This window comes from Podarcis cretensis, assembly GCF_951804945.1.
Source record: "Podarcis cretensis genome assembly, chromosome: 10".
NCBI lineage: Eukaryota > Metazoa > Chordata > Lepidosauria > Squamata > Lacertidae > Podarcis > Podarcis cretensis.
The window spans coordinates 78,346,679-78,363,932 of NC_137179.1; the positions used below are offsets into that span (position 1 = coordinate 78,346,679).

General features: G+C 51.4%; 1 protein-coding gene across 1 annotated transcript in view; it reads left to right on the plus strand.

Annotated features, from left to right (window-relative positions):
• The window catches only part of LOC307225471 (maestro heat-like repeat family member 5), a 37,835-nt gene extending 20,654 nt beyond the window's left edge, over nt 1-17,181 (plus strand). The window contains exons 4-8 of the mRNA XM_079993334.1: nt 3,402-3,518; nt 3,809-3,919; nt 6,635-6,775; nt 16,548-16,667; nt 17,068-17,181. Coding sequence (XP_079849460.1) covers nt 3,402-3,518; nt 3,809-3,919; nt 6,635-6,775; nt 16,548-16,667; nt 17,068-17,088 — 510 coding nt within the window. The 3' untranslated portion in view covers nt 17,089-17,181. The remainder of the gene's footprint in view (nt 1-3,401; nt 3,519-3,808; nt 3,920-6,634; nt 6,776-16,547; nt 16,668-17,067) is intronic.
• The last annotated feature ends 73 nt before the right edge of the window (nt 17,182-17,254 follow it).

A 17,254-nucleotide genomic window follows, 5' to 3' on the forward strand; every position in this document is an offset into this window, starting at 1 on the left:
CTGAGCTGCTTCTGTTACTTTTGCTGAGGCTGCATTGTGCTTGCGGAGCCTCTGGGGGCACTCTTTTGCCATATGTTGAGCACTTTCGCAGATGTAACACTTCCTGTTCCCTCTAGGAGGCTTCACCTTGGCTGCTCCTGGTGTGAGGGCTCTGGTCGCTGACTGAGCCTTGGCACCACCTATCTCCATCGGCTCCTCTCCCCCTCCCAGTGGAGGCGTGGATTGAGCGCGCGCTGAGTCTCTGGGAAAGAAAGGAGGTGCCCTTGCTGGCGTGCGTCCCCAACGCCCTTCATCTTTGCTCCAGGGACGTTCTTCTAGCCGCACACCAATCGTCAGCGCCTTCTGGACTACTTCTTGAGTGCTCCGTGGCCTCTCCCCCCTTGCGATTTCGTCTTTCACAGCCCCGTTGAGCCCCTCCCAGAACAGGTCCCTGATGGACGCTGAGTCTTTTTCCCATCCCAGCGCGTTGACCAATGCAAAAAAGCGGGAATGATATTGCCTTACAGTGGCTCTGCCTTGTTTCAAACCGTGAATCTCTTTTCTAGCGCCATCCACATCTATCTCCGATAAAAAACAATCGTCCATTGCCTTAATGAAGGCTTTTGCGTTTTGGAGGGCTGGATCATTATCTCTCCACAGATTGCGCAACCATGCTTTAGCTTCTCCATGGAGATGCGTTAGTATGAAGCCTACTTTCTCCTGCTCATCTCTAAAGTCCTTCTCCAGCAACTTTAGCGCAAAAACTACGTCTGCTCTGAAGTTAGGATATTGCTGCAGACTCCCATCGAAATGCGACACCAGGCTCCCCCCTCTCTTCCCGAGCCCGATCCCTTCTGATTTGGCTCCCGGTGGCCCCTGTTTAGTCAACATTTCCAACCTGTTTTGCAGATCCTTGCAGACAGCATCTGATTCCTCTTCTCTCCTCCTTGCCGCTCGTATTTCTGCGTTAAGTTGTACCACGGCATCTTGCAAAGCTGCCAGTCATTCTTCTGTAGTCATCTTGTGCTGCTTTTGTGAGCTCGCGAAGCACCAATCTTCGCCCCTCGCTGCGTCCTCTCACGTTGCGAGGTTCTTTGAAATTGGAGACGGGACTTACTGTCAGAGCTGCCTCCAGGTCCCAGCTCACAGAGGACCAACGCTAGGCTGTAGTTATGTACAAAAGTCTTTATTGAGAATCAGTTTCCATTTTAAAGCCGCAGCGTGCAGCTCTACGTCCCGACCTTAGACCGGCGAAGTCCCGTCTGAGTCTCCTCCCCTTCCACACCAGTTTAAGACCCTCGCCTTGCTCCACCTCTTCCTAAGTTCCTTTCTCCTCTGGGCCCTCCTGCCCGCTAGGGTCTCATCTTTCCTGGACTCCTCTGACGCTGACCCTGACGATTCTTGCCCCTCCTTCCGGCGGGCTTTAGGACCTGGTTCCCTATCCGGGCTACCTTCTGTGCCGCTCGCCTGTACCTTTGAACTTGGCGCGCGCGCCCAGCCTGCAACTTTCCTCTTGACCGTTAACTCGCTCTCCGATGGAGGCGTGGTCAACCCTGACTCATCTTCTCTCGCTGGTGGTGCATATGTGGGCTCTGACACCTGGAACTCCTCCCCCCCACTGCGCTCTGGTGGGGAAGCTGGTCCTGATTTCCAACTGCTGCTCTGGGAGTCCCCGCTGGCCCCTTGCTTCTGGGGTGTCCCCCTTGGCTCGCCCCTTGCCCTGCCCATCGGCGCCCCCTTCTGTGAATCTTCCGATTCGCTGGAGAGGCTCATGGAATCTCTCGGGCTGCTGTCATATTCTCCTACGCTGCCCTCGGATTGCTCCCCCTCGCTCTCCATCTCTTCTCCTCCCTGCGCTCCCGCTGAGTCCCTGACAGCATCCCACGCCTCACTTGCTGTCACCTTATCAGCTACGTAGACTAGCTGGCTGTCGTCCATTCCAAGGATGATCATAGCCAAAGCTTTCTCATCCTTTTCATCCTCCTCAGGGGGCTGCGGTGGATCTTCCACCACTTTCCACAGGCCCTCACGCTTGAGGAAGTGTTGCATGCGGACTGACCAGATGCTGTAGTTCATGGCCGTCAGCTTCTCCAGCAGCACGCCAGCTCTGGACTGCTCCATTGCTGCAGCTCCCCTCCAGCACCCATGGCTAGATAACAGCCACCTGTACTCATGTGCAGCAGAAGTGTGCTGGGCCCATAACCCTGTCACGAATTCCTCGCGGCGCTTTTAGCAGAAAGCTCAGAGTCCTAGGTTCTTTAGTGCAGTATTTATTATTGTGAGCTAAATATATATACAAATATCTACAAAAGCAGTTCATCTAATCAGACAGAGTACCTGCGCCTTGAGGCAAAAGAAGACTCCACACTCATCTACACCACTCCACCACTATTGGACAGGCTTCCCTTTTAAACCGGTGACAGCCAATCACATTACTGTGGAGGGAGGCTGGGGACACCTGTAAGAGGCTGCAGGTGCAGGTATTAGTCCTCTAAAAAAGCAGGAAGAGCCTAGGGTCAGCGTATCTAGGACAAAAGTGTGTCATGAGAATGAAAGACGAGGCTGCTGGGTTAGACCAGCATCCTTATCTCACAGTGGCCAACCAAATGCCCATGGGAAACTGGAAAGCAGAATTCGAACACAGAGCCCTCTCCCCTTCCTGTGGTTTCCAGCAACTGGTATTCAGAAGCATTCCTGCCTCCAACAGTGGAGGCAGAGCAATTAGGACATGCTGAACTTGTCAACTTTCAAATTCCCCAAATGAGGAGTACTAAAGAGTTGTAATAGGGACGTGGGTGGTGCTGTGGGTTAAACCACTGTGCCGCTTGGGCTTGCCGATCGGAAGGTCGGCGGTTCGAATCCCTGCGATGGGGTGAGCTCCCGTTGTTCGGCCCCAGCTCCTGCCCACCTAGCAGTTCAAAAGCACATAGTGCAAGTAAATAATAATAATAATAATAATAATTTATTTATATCCCACCCTCCCCAGCTGAAGCCAGTACTGCTCCGGCTGGAAGGTAAACGGCATTTCCGTGTGCTGCTCTGGTTTCGCCAGAAGCGGCTTAGACATGCTGGCCACATGACCTGGAAAAACTGTCTGTGGAAGCGGACAAATGCCGGCTCCCTCGGCCTTAAAGCGAGATGAGCTTTAAGCCCAGAGTCGTTTGCGACTGGACTTAATTGTCAGGGGTCCCTTTACCTTTACCTTTAAAGAGTTGTAACATGACTTGGGAATTCAGAAGATGTGTAAAATTGCATACAAATCATTAAAACAATTGCCTAGTACTTGCAATCTATTATTATTATTTAGTATTACCCGACATTTTCAGACGGTAAAATTGAAATTCTTTGGTTTTCCAAAAGCAGTTGATGTAGCTGGTGGGGTCTCCTCCCTGTGACTCACCCAAACCTTCCCCAACCCTTAGAACGCCCTCTATAGATACTATGGACTCAAGCTGCGGGATTCCAGGAGCGCAGAGACAGTCCACCAGTACCTGCACTTACTCCTGAGGTTGCCTCTCGAAGAGGAAGCAGACAGAGAGGTGAGTGAATGTGTGGGATGTCAGGGGGGAGGAGAGCCAGTGGGACTGGGACTGCGCTTCCATCCCTCATGATCAGCTTAGCTTAATGGTTGCCATCAATTTCATTTTAATTGATTTTATTTAATTTTTATAATGAAATGTTTTTAGAATGTTGTACTATTTTATTGTTGTTAGCCGCCCTGAGCCCAGCTTTGGCTGGGGAAGGTGGGATATAAATAAAATTTATTATTATTATTATCACTAATTGCAATCAAGAAAACGACATGTTTGACGTGCCTCATTCTCCCTAGGGAATTTCTGAGGCTATCGGTGTGGCTTCAAGCACCCATATTTCACAGGTGCTGATGGCAGTGCGGGACTTCGGCCACGCAGCCATTGCAAGGAATACTGAGACGTCTGAGGTAAGGGTGTGAAGTGAGGAAGGAGCGTAGCAAGAGTGTAGGTCAGCCATCCCCAGCCTGGTGCCCCTTCCCCATCCGTGTGTTTTGAATTGGAACTCCCATCAGCCCCTGACAGCATGGCCAATGGTTAGACGAAGATCCTGGCGGATTGGATCCTTAGCGGCTCTTTACATCCACACCAAAGCATGTTGGAAAAGAACGAATCCTGCCCCATTTCCAAACATGCTCTTTTTCAAGGGATGGGATCCTTACCATTCCAAAAAGGCAATTGGATCTGCTCTCAGTATGGAAGCCAGACAGCTTCCTCTGTGGGTATGTCTCAGTCATCCTTCTGAAGTGGGCTCCAGCAGTCCTGTCTCTGTGGCTCCAGATCCTAGATCTGATCTGATCCCTTGGCTCAGTCAGTCAGTCAAACAGATTCGTTAGAAACCATTGGTCACCCCCCAAAGTACACTGACCCCTGTTTTTAGGTTGGTTGTCAGATGGTTGGTTGGCATTTCTTCAATAGTGGAAGCTAATGGGGACCCCCAAGGGTCATCTAGTCCAACCCCCTCCGATGCAGGAATCTTAAGCATCCCTGAGAGATGGCCATCCAACCTCAAACGAAGGAGAGTCCACAACCTCCCAAGGGAGAGTGTTCTGCTGTCAGAAAGCTTTGAATGAAGAACCTCTTAGAGTTTGGAAGAGGGGACACTTCTCCAACTGAGGGGAGGGAGCAGAACCCAAGAGAGAAGGCAGGCGGCAGGCTGGGAGAGGCAGAGAGAAAGAGGGGAGAGGTTTCAGCTGCATCCCCTGCCAAATTTGCTCTCGTGCAAGAGTTCTTCTGCCTTACGGGAGTGCCTGCTGGCCCCATTCAACTATGTTCTAGAGTAGACCCACTGAATTTAATGAAGATGACTAAGTTAGGCCCATTCATTTCGACAGGTCTACTTGAAGCAAAGCATAGTTGAGTGTCGCTCTCTGTGTTCACCTCCATATATTTGTCAATTAAGCAAATTATTACAAAGGCATGTGAGGAGAATCAGAACTTGCAGGGTTAAACAGTTCTGTGTGACGTCTCACATTCTGAGGCGTGGTTATGTTCACATACGGGAATCTTTCTTTGTGTGTGAGTTTCTTTCGTTTTTGGCTGAGAGGCGAAAGGATGCCTGCTCTTTCGCCGGGCTGATTTATGATGTTTTTCTACTCATTAAAAGACTGTTGGAGTTTAGCAAGAAGCCTGCATTCAGTCTGATTTATTATCCACACACAAGGCAACAGTTTCTGCCACTGCAAAACTCTGCTAAGGACTTTGCTAAGAGAGCTAAGGGAGCTCAAGTTTTCTATCGGCACAGACGTCCATCGGCGCAGCAGAAGTGTACTGGGCGCCATCTTATCTCACAAGGCATAGTAACTGCGTGCAGATCTAACAGTTCCATAACCTGAGGGGGCCTTGGGGTCATGTGCCCCCGACTCTCCAATTCTCCAACCCAGCTGGAAGGAGATCAGATCCTTTTCCTTCCACTTTCAGTTAACTTCCCTCAAGCTTCCGGTCTCCGTTTTGCAAGTGTGCTAGAGGAGAAGGGAGCAGGAGCCGATGAGTCCAAGGCTCATTCACACAATAATAAACCATAGTTTATCACAGAGGTAACCAAAATGGTGCCCTTCAGATGCTACAGACTGCAACTCCCATCCCTCCTGACCCAGAGCCATGCTGGCTGAGGCTGATGGGAGCTAGAGGCCAAGCTATGTTGATGCCCTCTGGTTTATTGTTACATCTGAACGCAGCCCTGAACTCTCTTGTGCTCTGCCATCCAAGAGAAATGAAACCCAGGAGTGTGGTACCTCTGGATTTTTGCTGTGAGTTGGTAAATGACCAAGGAAATTTCCCAACCCTCACTATGGAGAAGATGAGCAGATCCACCTGGTTCATTTTAATTTTTAAAAAGCAGCTCCCATGGAAAAGAGCACCAGTGGTCAGTCTACCCTACATTGTCCTGCACTTTCTCCCTGGTTGACTGACCGAACCCAAAGAGAACACCTTCATGGTTCCTCATCATCCTGGGGAAAAAGTGACCAGTGGGGTGTCACAGGGTTCTGTCCTGGCCCGTTGTTGTTCCACGTTTTTTTTAAAATAAAAGACTTGGATGAAGGAATTGAGGGGATGCTCATCAAATTTGCAGATGACACCAAACTGGGAAGGGTAGCCAATGCCACAGAAGACAGAATCGGGATTCAAGATAACCTTAACAGATTGGAGAACTGGGCCCAAACTAACAAAATGAAATTCAATAGGGTCAAATGTCAGGCTCTACATTTAGGCAGGAAGAACCCGATGCACATATATAGGATGGGGGAGCCCTGGCTTGCCAGCAGTTTGAGTTTCCTGGAGGAAAAAAAATACAAAATTTGTAAGTCTGCACAACAACTTGTTGTTGTTGCTTAGTCGCTTAGTCGTGTCCGACTCTTCGTGACCCCCTGGACCAGAGCACGCCAGGCACTCCTGTCTTCCACTGCCTCCCGCAGCTTGGTCAAACTCATGCTGGTAGCTTCAAGAACGCTGTCCAGCCATCTCGTCCTCTGTTGTCCCTTTCTCCTTGTGCCCTCCACCTTTCGCACAACAACTTACTGACTACTAATATTTTCCCAGCTGCTAAAAGGTCCCAACTAAATGGTGATTTGTCTCCAATTGCACTTAAGGATCCCAAACTCACTTTCCCCATCCTTTCCCTCCAGAATACTAGCGAGACGAATGCCAGTATCACCGTCATCCTTTGCTGTGGTCAAATGGCATCCGGGGCACGGCAGGATGACCTCCCCCTTTTTATAGACCTCATCACAGAGGAGCTCCTCTTCCAATTCCAGAACAGCAGGAAGGTATGGCTCTGATTATCACACGGACTCCTGTTGTTTGTTCTCTCAGCTATACCATACTTTTCCGTGTATAAGACGAGGTTTTTTTTATTATTATTAAAAAATGATGTTTAAAAATGAGGGTCATCTTATAGGGAGTGCATAGGAGGGACGTGGGTTTGGTTGCCGCTGCAAGCCGGAGATAGTCAACAGCTATTGTGTGCGTTATTGGTGGCTGCGGCAAGGGGTGGTGTTGATTGGCTGTCACTGCGGAAATTGGGAATGCGATTGGCGGTTTCTGCCGGCGAGGGACAGACAATAGGTGGGTTTTGTGACATGTGTGAGTGGCAGCATAGGTTCAGCGGGTGAGCAATTTTTGGAATCCCCTCTCCCAAATAGCTGAACTACTGTGGGTAATCCTACCCCCGAAAAGCTCAGCAACTCTGGGCAATCCTTCCCCCATTTTCTTAATTTGGAGTCCCCCCAAATAGGGGGTGTCTTATACTCGAAAAAATATGGTATATTCTGCCTTTCTCCTGTCATACGTCTCCAGGAGGTGTGCAACCATTTCCCCCGTGGTCACCATCCAGGCACTGAGCAGACCTCCTGAGCTCCATCAAGGTCCTTGCACCACATGCCTTCAGACTGTGCCCTAGGGCAGGGTTTTTGGCTTCATCCACCGAAGGGTTGTAGACTGGGGTGTATACTGGCTCCACACTTAGGACCAGATGGGGCATTACAGTGGTACCTTGGTTCTCAAACTTAATCCATTCTGAAACCAAAGCGTTCCTGTCAGAGCTGCCTCTAGGTCCCAGCTCACAGAGGACCAACACCAGGCTGTCGTTATGTACAAAAGTCTTTATTGAGGTTTAGTTTCCATTTCAAAGCCGCAGCGCGCAGCTCTACGTCTTAAAGCCTAGACCGGCGAAGTACCGTCTGAGTCTCCTCCCCTATGACACCAGTTTAAGATCCTAGCCCTGCTCCACCTTTTACGCTGCTCTCTCCTCCTCTGGGTCCTCCTGCCCGCTGGGGCATTGCCCTTTCTGGACTCTTCCGACGCTGAGTCGCTTAGCTCCTCCCCCTCCCTCCGGCGGGCTTTAGGACCCGGTTCCCAATCCTCATTCTCTGCTGTCCCGCGCTCCTGTACATTTGAACTTGCCTCTCACGCCAACCCAGTGACCTTCCTCCTGACCGTTACACTGATTCTGTCACTGCTTCCCTCTTCCGGGATGCTGGCCGGATCTGACCTCCCCTCCGTTGTCTGACTCTCCGATGGAGGTGTGGTCAGCCCTGCCTTATCTTCTCTCCCTGGTGGGGAATGCACTGGCCCTGATCCTTGGGACTCTTCCCCCCCACTCTGCTCTCGTGGGGAAGCTGGTCGTGATTTCCAACTACTGCTCTGGGAGTCTCTGCTGCCCCCTTGCTCCTGGGACGTTCCCCTTGGGAACCCCCTACCCCTGGCCACTGGCGCCCCCTTCTGTGAATCTTCCGATTCGCTGGAAAGGCTCATGGAATCCCTCGGTCCACTGTCCTCTTCTCCTACGCTCCCCTCGGATTCTTCCCCTTCGCTCTCCATCTCCTCTCTTCCCTGTGCCTCTGCTCCTGAACCCCTGACATCCATCCCCCCCTCGAAGCCCCCCTTCCCCCTCCCCCTCTTCTGGCGTGGGTTCTGGGTGCTCCAATGTTGTGGGGGTGAGTGCAGGATACAGTTCTTTCCCCGTGGTGTGCCTCCAGCCGGGTAGATCCGGCCAGTCCTCCACGGGCTCGTCGACGTCGATCTCCTCCGCTTCCATCTCTCTGCCGGTGTGTTCGAACCCCGGATCCTCCCCCAACACGTCCATGACCCCCTCTCCTCCTGTCGCCTGGGGTGACTCTGCGTGCGCTGGCCCGCTTGGCAGTTCTGTGCGCCACCCCACCACAGGTTGATCTTCCCACCAATAAGAGCCGCTTGTGCCAAACCCTGAGAGGGACCCCTCTGGGGAGCTAGTCTCCGGCGCCGTGTCCTCCTGTGAAGAGAAACCACGGAACGTGCTGGCTGAAAGTGTGGGTGTGAAAAGATATTCGTCAAAATAATCCTCCGGCATGGGCCTGTGTGGGAAGAGTGCGTGGAACCCGTCTTTGAGGTAGTGCTCCTCCACCGCATAGTACGGTACCCAGCTGTTGGTGCTGGCCGGGGTACCTTCCCTGGCGAGGAGATATTCAACCCCCTCTTCCCCCCATCTTGAGTCCAAAATCTCCGTGACCTCGTTGAGCGGCCCCGCCCTCGGCGACCCCCCTGTCATGGGTGCGTCTCTAAGCGGACTAGGAGCTGTCCCTGGCACCTGAAACCTGTGAGGTGCCTTGTAGGGCGTGAGCACCGATCTATGAAAGACCGGGTGCATTCTGGATCCCTCCGGTAGTGTCAACCGGAAGGCCACTGGGTTGATCTGTGCCTCGACTTGGTACGGGCCTAGCTGCTTGTCCCGAGCTTCTTCTTAGCTAAGGATCTGGCCGGCACCGCCTGGGCTGCTAACCAGACCCAGTCCCCTACCCGTATGTCCTCCCCAACTCTCCTGTGTCTGTCTGCCTGCATCTGCCTTCGGAGCTGTTAATGGACCTCCTGTAACTCCTCTGCCAATGCCTCTGCTCCCTGCGGCTCCCCTTCCCCCTCTTTCTCTAAGCCCGGGAAGGTCCTGGGATGTCGCCCATTGTTGGCGAAAAACGGTGTCACCCCCGTGGACACGTGTTTCGTGTTGTTGTAGGCAAACTCAGCCAGCGGTAGGTAGTCCACCCAGGTTGAGGGCTGCTGGTTCGCGTAGCATCTCAGGTACTGCTGCATGATGGCAAGGGGCGACCCAAGGGGGACACCCCAGAAGCAAGGGGCCAGCGGGGACTCCCAGAGCAGCAGTTGGAAATCAGGACCAGCTTCCCCACCAGAGCGTAGTGGGGGGGAGGAGTCCCAGGTGTCAGAGCCCACATATGCACCACCAGCGAGAGAAGATGAGTCAGGGTTGACCACGCCTCCATCGGAGAGCGAGTTAACGGTCAAGAGGAAAGTTGCAGGCTGTGCGCGCGCGCCAAGTTCAAAGGTACAGGCGAGCGGCACAGAAGGTAGCCCGGATAGGGAACCAGGTCCTAAAGCCCGCCGGAAGGAGGGGCAAGAATCGTCAGGGTCAGTGTCAGAGGAGTCCAGGAAGGATGAGACCCTAGCAGGCAGGAGGGCCCAGAGGAGAAAGGAACTTAGGAAGAGGTGGAGCAAAGCGAGAGTCTTAAACTGGTGTGGAGGGGGAGGAGACTCAGACAGGACTTCGCCGGTCTAAGGTCGGGACGTAGAGCTGCACGCTGCGGCTTTAAAATGGAGACTGAATCTCAATAAAGACTTTTGTACATAACTGCAGCCTAGCATTGGTCCTCTGAGCTGGGACCTGGAGGCAGCTCTGACACGTGGTCTATGAACAGCTTGGCCGTCTGTTCCGCTGTGGCCACCTTCGCGCAAGGAATGAAGTGCGCCATCTTGGTGAACATGTCGACTACCACGAGTACTGCTGTTTTGCCCCTCGAGCTGGGCAGATCAGTGACAAAGTCCAAGGCCACCCTCTCCCACGGTTCGGACGGGGTCTGTAGCGGTTCCAACAGTCCCGCTGGCGGTCTGTGTACTGGCTTGGCCCTTTGGCATGTGTCGCACCTCGTGACGTAATCCGCGACTTCTCCCCGCATCTTGGGCCACCAAAAGTCTCTGGCTACTAATTCCACCGTCTTTTCCTTGCCGAAATGTCCGGCGCTGGGTGCGTCGTGTAGCTGTTGCAGTACTCTCGCTCGGAGTTCATCTCCCGGCACGTAGATGGCCCCTTTGCGGAGGAGCAGTCCGTCGCGTATCTGGAACTCATCGTCCTTCGCTGTGCCACTGCGCACCTCCTCCATCTTGCATCATGTGAAGGAATCCGTTCGAAGCTCGCGCCGTATTGCTTCCAGGTCCACGGTGGCCGAAGTGCATGCCCACGCCTTAGGTGCGAAAATGTGTTTGGCCTCTACCGGTGCTGCTTCCTCCAGATACTGCGGCTTCCTGGATAGCGCATCAGCCATGATTTTGCTGTCTCCGGGGATATATTCTATCCTGAAGTCGAAATCCGCAAAGAACTCCGCCCAGCGGATGTGTCTCTGGTTCAGGAACCGCGCCGTGCGCCAGTATTCCAGGCTCTTATGGTCCGTGCGAACTTGCACCGTGTGTTTGGCTCCAATGAGGAAGTGCCGCCACGCCTTGAAGGCTGCATGAATGGCCAGCAACTCTCTGTCCCAGATGGTGTAGTTCTGCTCCGACTTGCTGAGTTTCCTGGACTTGCTGAGTTTCCTGGAGTAGAAAGCGCACGGCCTCCAATCCCCTTGCGGGTCTTGCTGCAACAGGACTGCCCCCAAGGCTCTGTCGGAGGCATCCGTCTCAATCCTCATGGGTCTGCTGGGGTTCACATGTAGCAGTTGTTCTTCGGAAGCGAAGAGACGCTTGAGTTTCTGAAAGGACTGCTCCGCCTGCTCCGTCCAGATGAACTTCTTCTTCTTGGAGCTGAGGGTGTCCGTGATGGCCGCCGTCTGCATAGCGAAACCCTTGATAAACTTGCGATAAAAGTTGGCAAAGCCGACAAACCTCTGGACCTCCTTCCGATTGCGCGGGCTTTTCCAGTCCAGTACCGATCGTACCTTGGCGCTGTCCATGGCGATTCCCTTGTCGGACAGCTTGTAGCCCAGGAAATCCACCTCCGTCATGTCGAACTGGCACTTCTCCAGTTTGGCGTAAAGCCTGTGCTCCCATAGTCTTTGCAGGACTTCCTTGACATCTCTCTCGTGAGCCTCCTGCGATTCCGAGAAGCTCAGAATGTCGTCCAGGAAGCAGACGCACTTCTTGTAGAGGAGCCCTGCTAACACGTGATGCATGAAGGCTTGGAAGCAGTGGGAGCCATTTTGTAAACCGAAGGGCATAACCCTATATTCATAGGTGCCCAAGGGCGTAAACATGGCCGTCTTCCACTCGTCGCCCTCCCGCATGCGTATAAGATTGTACGCCCCGCGTAGATCCAACTTGGTGAAGATGCGTCCCTTCCTCACCGTCGCGAGCAAGTCGTCGATCTTGGGCATCGGGAAAGCCGTGGGCTTGGTTTTCGAGTTTAAGATTCTGAAATCAACTACCAACCTCTTTTGGGGCGTGTCTTTTTTCTTCACGAAGAACACAGGACTGCCCCCCACTGCTTTGGATTCCCGGATGAATCCCCGCTTCAAGTTGTGATCTATGAACTCCCTGAGCTCTTGCAGTTCGTCTTCAGACATGGAATACAGTTTTCCCGTCGGCAGCGTCACCCCCGGCAGGAGGTCAATCTTGCAGTCGTAGGGTCTGTGTGGAGGCAGCTTGTCCACTTCCTTCTCGCAGAAGACCTCCAAAAACGCCTTGTACTTGTCGGGTACCGCTTGCAGCATGCCCAGTTGTAGCTGTGGGTCATCCTCTTGCCCCTCGTCCTCCTGGTTAGTCATGATGCAATGTTCTGCGCAATAGGAGGAGCAGAAGGTCAATTTACGCTGGTACCATGCCAATGCCGGGCTGTGCCTGTCCAACCAGCTCATGCCCAATACTATGGGCGTGTCTGACAGGTGGGTGACATTGAAGCTGATGACTTCGCGGTGATTTCCAATTCGCATCACCATTGGCGGCGTTTGCTGTACCACCTGTCCCCCCAGCAATTCTCTTCCATCGACTGTCACTACTTTCAGGGGCATCGTGGCAGGCAGGAGCGCTATGCTATGTTGCTTGATGAAATCCACTCCTATAAAGTCTGCATTGCTACCAGAGTCAATGGTAATAGGGACTTCCATGGTGAGCCCATTGGGAAGCTGGAGTGCTGCGGTGAGCTGCACCACTGGTTTGGGCGGGAGGGGGTCTGTGGGCTGTAAGATTCCTGGGGACTGCTTCACTGACTCATCTGGTTGGGCCCCAGTGGCTCTGCTTCCAGCCAGACTTCGTCGTTTCCCTGCTGTGGTTCTCTCTGCTGAACTGCTTCTGTTACTGTTGCTGAGGCTGCAGTGTGCTTGTGGAGCCTCTGGGGGCACTCTTTTGCCATATGCTGAGCACTGTCGCAGATGTAACACTTCTTTTTTTTTTAAATAATTTTTATTGCATTTTTCACAAAAAAGAACAAAAAAACGAATTTTCACAAACATTACAAAAAGAAGAATTTTCACAAACATTACAAAAGAAAAAGAAAACATGGACAAAAAAAGAAGAGAAAAAAGGAGATTTTAACATAAAAAAACAAAAAAAAACTCACTTTCCAATTATAACCTTCAAAACCTTATTTTCCTTACTTCCACCCGCCTCCCGATCTTGTATTCTATGTAATAATAAGTTCAGCAAGCTCAATCTTTGTTCATTCTGATTCTTGATCCCTCCCTTTGTGCTCTTATTTAACTCAGTCACTAGAACCCCTTCTTTTCCTTTTCAATGTCCTCAACATTCAAAGATTTTACAGTGTTTTTGTAGATAGACTTTAAACTTCTTCCAGTCCTCTTCCACCTGCTCTTCTCCTTGATCTCGAATTCTGCCGGTCATTTCCGCCAGTTCCATATAGTCTATTACTTGCATCTGCCATTCTTCCAGAGTGGGTAGATCTTGTGTCTTCCAATACTTTGCGATGAGTATTCTTGCTGCTGCTGTAGCGTACATAAAAAAAGTTCTATCCTTCTTTGGCACCAATTGGCCGACCATGCCCAGAAGAAAGGCCTCTGGTTTCTTCAAGAAGGTATACTTAAATACCTTTTTCAGTTCATTATATATCATCTCCCAGAAAGCCTTAATCCTTGGGCACGTCCACCAAAGGTGAAAGAATGTCCCTTCAGTTTCTTTGCATTTCCAACATTTATTATCGGGCAAATGGTAGATTTTTGCAAGTTTGACTGGGGTCATGTACCACCTATATATCATTTTCATAATATTCTCTCTTAAGGCATTACATGCCGTGAATTTCATACCGGTGGTCCACAACTGTTCCCAGTCAACAAACATAATGTTATGACCAACGTCTTGTGCCCATTTTATCATAGCAGATTTTACCGTTTCATCCTCAGTATTCCACTTCAACAGCAGGTTATACATTCTCGACAATATCTTAGCATTGGGTTCTAACAATTCTGTTTCCAACTTTGATTTTTCCACCTGGAAACCAATTTTCCTGTCCAAGTGATAGGCCTCTCTTATTTGAAAATAATGTAACCAGTCTCACACCTTATCCTTAAGTTTCTCATAGCTTTGCAATTTCACTTTATCTCCCTCCTGCTCCAGAATTTCCCAATATTTTGGCCAGTTAGATTCCATATTAAGCTTTTTTAAGGCCTTTGCTTCCATAGGTGAGAGCCACCTAGGGGTTTTATTTTCCAATAAATCTTTGTATTTCATCCAGACATTAAACAATGCTTTCCTGACAATATGGTTTTTAAATGTCTTGTACACTTTAGCCTTACCGTACCACAAGTATGCATGCCACCCAAAAACGTTATCATATCCTTCCAAATCTAAAATGTCCGTGTTTTCCAGAAGTAGCCAATTCTTCAACCAGCAAAAAGCTGCTGCTTCATAATATAACTTAAAGTCCGGCAGGGCAAACCCCCCGCAGATGTAACACTTCTTGTTCCCTCTAGGAGGCTTCACTTTGGCTGCTCCCGGTGTTGGGGCTCTGGTTGCTGACTGAGCCTTGGCACCACCTATCTCCATCGGCTCCTCTCCCCCTCCCAGTGGAGGCGTGGATTGAGCGCGCGCTGAGTCCCTGGGAAAGAAAGGTGCTCTCGCTGGTGTGCGTCCCCAATGCCCTTCGTCTTTGCTCCAGGGACGTTCTTCCAGACGCACCCCAATCGTCAGCGCTCTCTGGACAACTTCTCGAGTGCTCTGGGGTCTCTCCCCCCTTGCAATTTCGTCTTGCACAGCCCCGTTCAGCCCCTCCCAGAACAGGTCCCTGACGGCCGCTGAATCTCTTTCCCATCCCAGCGCAAAAAAGCGGGAGTGATATTGCCTCACAGTGGCTCTGCCTTGTTTCAATCCACGTATCTCTTTTCTGGCGACATCTACATCTATCGCTTATAAAAAACAAGCATCCATTGCCTTAATGAAGGCATTCACATTTTGGAGGGCTGGATCATTATCTCTCCACAGATTGCGCAACCACGCTTTAGCTTCTCCATGGAGATGCGTTAGTATGAAGCCTACTTTCTCCTGCTCATCTCTAAAGTCCTTCTCCAGTAACTTTAGCGCAAAAACCACGTCTGCTCTGAAGTTAGGATAGTGCTGCAGACTCCCCTCGAAATGAGACACAAGGCTGCCTCCTCTCTTTCCCAGCCCAATCCCCGCTGATCTGGCTCCCGGTAGCCCCTGTTTAGTCAACAGTTCCAACCTGGCTTGCAGATCCTTGCAGACAGCAGCTGCTTCCGTTTCTCTCCTCCTGGACGCTACTATTTCTGCGTTGAGTTGTGTCACTGTGTTTTGCAGAGCTGCCATTTGCTCTTCGGTAGTCATCTTGTGCTGCTTTCGTGAGCTCGCGAAGTACCAATCTTCGCCCCTCGCTGCGTCCACTCACGTTGCGAGGTTTTTAGGAGACGGTACTTACTGTCAGAGCTGCCTCTAGGTCCCAGCTCACAGAGGACCAACGCCAGGCTGTCGTTATGTCCAAAAGTCTTTATTGAGGTTTAGTTTCCATTTCAAAGCCGCAGCGCGCAGCTCTACGTCTTAAAGCCTAGACCGGCGAAGTACCGTCTGAGTCTCCTCCCCTATGACACCAGTTTAAGATCCTAGCCCGGCTCCACCTTTTACGCTGCTCTCTCCTCCTCTGGGTCCTCCTGCCCGCTGGGGCATTGCCCTTTCTGGACTCTTCCGACGCTGAGTCGCTTAGCTCCTCCCCCTCCCTCCGGCGGGCTTTAGGACCCGGTTCCCAATCCTCATTCTCTGCTGTCCCGCGCTCCTGTACATTTGAACTTGCCTCTCGCGCCAACCCAGTGACCTTCCTCCTGACCGTTACACTACTTCTGTCACTGCTTCCCTCTTCCAGGATACTGGCCGGATCTGACCTCCCCTCCGTTGTCTGACTCTCCGATGGAGGTGTGGTCAGCCCTGCCTTATCTTCTCTCCCTGGTGGGGAATGCACTGGCCCTGATCCTTGGGACTCTTCCCCCCCACTCTGCTCTAGTGGGGATGCTGGTCCTGATTTCCAACTACTGCTCTGGGAGTCCCTGCTGCCCCCTTGCTCCTGGGATGTTCCCCTTGGGAACCCCCTACCCCTGGCCACTGGCGCCCCCTTCTGTGAATCTTCCGATTCGCGGGAGAGGCTCATGGAATCCCTCGGTCCCCTGTCCTCTTCTCCTACACTCCCCTCGAATTCTTCCCCTTCGCTCTCCATCTCCTCTCTTCCCTGTGCCTCTGCTCCTGAACCCCTGACAGTTCCAAACCAAGGCATGCTTTCCCATAGAAAGTAATGCAAAATGGATTAATCTGTTCCAGACTTTTTTTAAAGAAACCCTAAAACAGCAATTTAACATGAATTTAACTATCTAACAAGACCACTTCTGGGTTAGGGTTAATTTTTGGATTGGTATCTGAAGAAGTGTGCATGCACATGAAAGCTCATACCTAGAACTGACTTAGTTGGTCTTTAAGGTGCTACTGGAAGGAATTTTTTGTTTTTGGATTGGGTTAGTGTTAGGGTAAGGATTAGAATTAGGATTAGGTCAGTGTGGCTTTATGTTTCCTTGTGATTTTGATTCAAACTCAATTTTATAAAATCCCTTCTCCTTTCAGAATGAGGCTTTGAAGAAGAGCTTTATGAAGGCAGCAACTCTAACAACCAAGGCGCTTGTGCAATCGAATGTGGGATATGTCACCTTCCCCCACAAAGACGAGCTCACCTTCTGCATCACAGTGAGTAAAAAGAAAAAGAAAAAAGGGGGGGGAATCTCCTGGGGTTTCTTTTCAGAGCGTTTTTTCTTAAAAATAGCTGTGTAGGTCTAGCTCTGGGTTGCATGTTCTGATCATCTGGCCCCAAACCATTTCTGGGTGGTCACGTTCTGCTCCAACTCAAGTTTCCAAACCCACTTGAAAGGCAGCCCTACATTGTGGCAACCTCAGCAGGATGTCACCAGTGCCTAAGTAAAAGAGGCTAGGTTCTCCCAGGAGGAGAGGGCTGTCGATGGCTCCCAGCCATGATTGCTATGTTCTACCTCCACAGAGGAAGGAAGCAATGTTTCTGAATATAGTTGCTGGAAGCCACAGGCGGGGAGAGGGCTCTTGGGCTCATGGTCTGCTCCCTGGTTTCTCACAGACGTCTGGTTGGCCACTGTGAGAATGCTGTGAGGATGCTGGACTAGATGGGCCCTTGGCCTGGTCCAGAAGGCTGATCTTATGCTGTTCTTATGCGGTAGAGCTCTGCCCAGGAGAAAAAGGGATCTTATTCACAGATCCAGGAAGCCCACTCTCCTCCCCTAGGAGGACCCACTTGCCAATTGCAA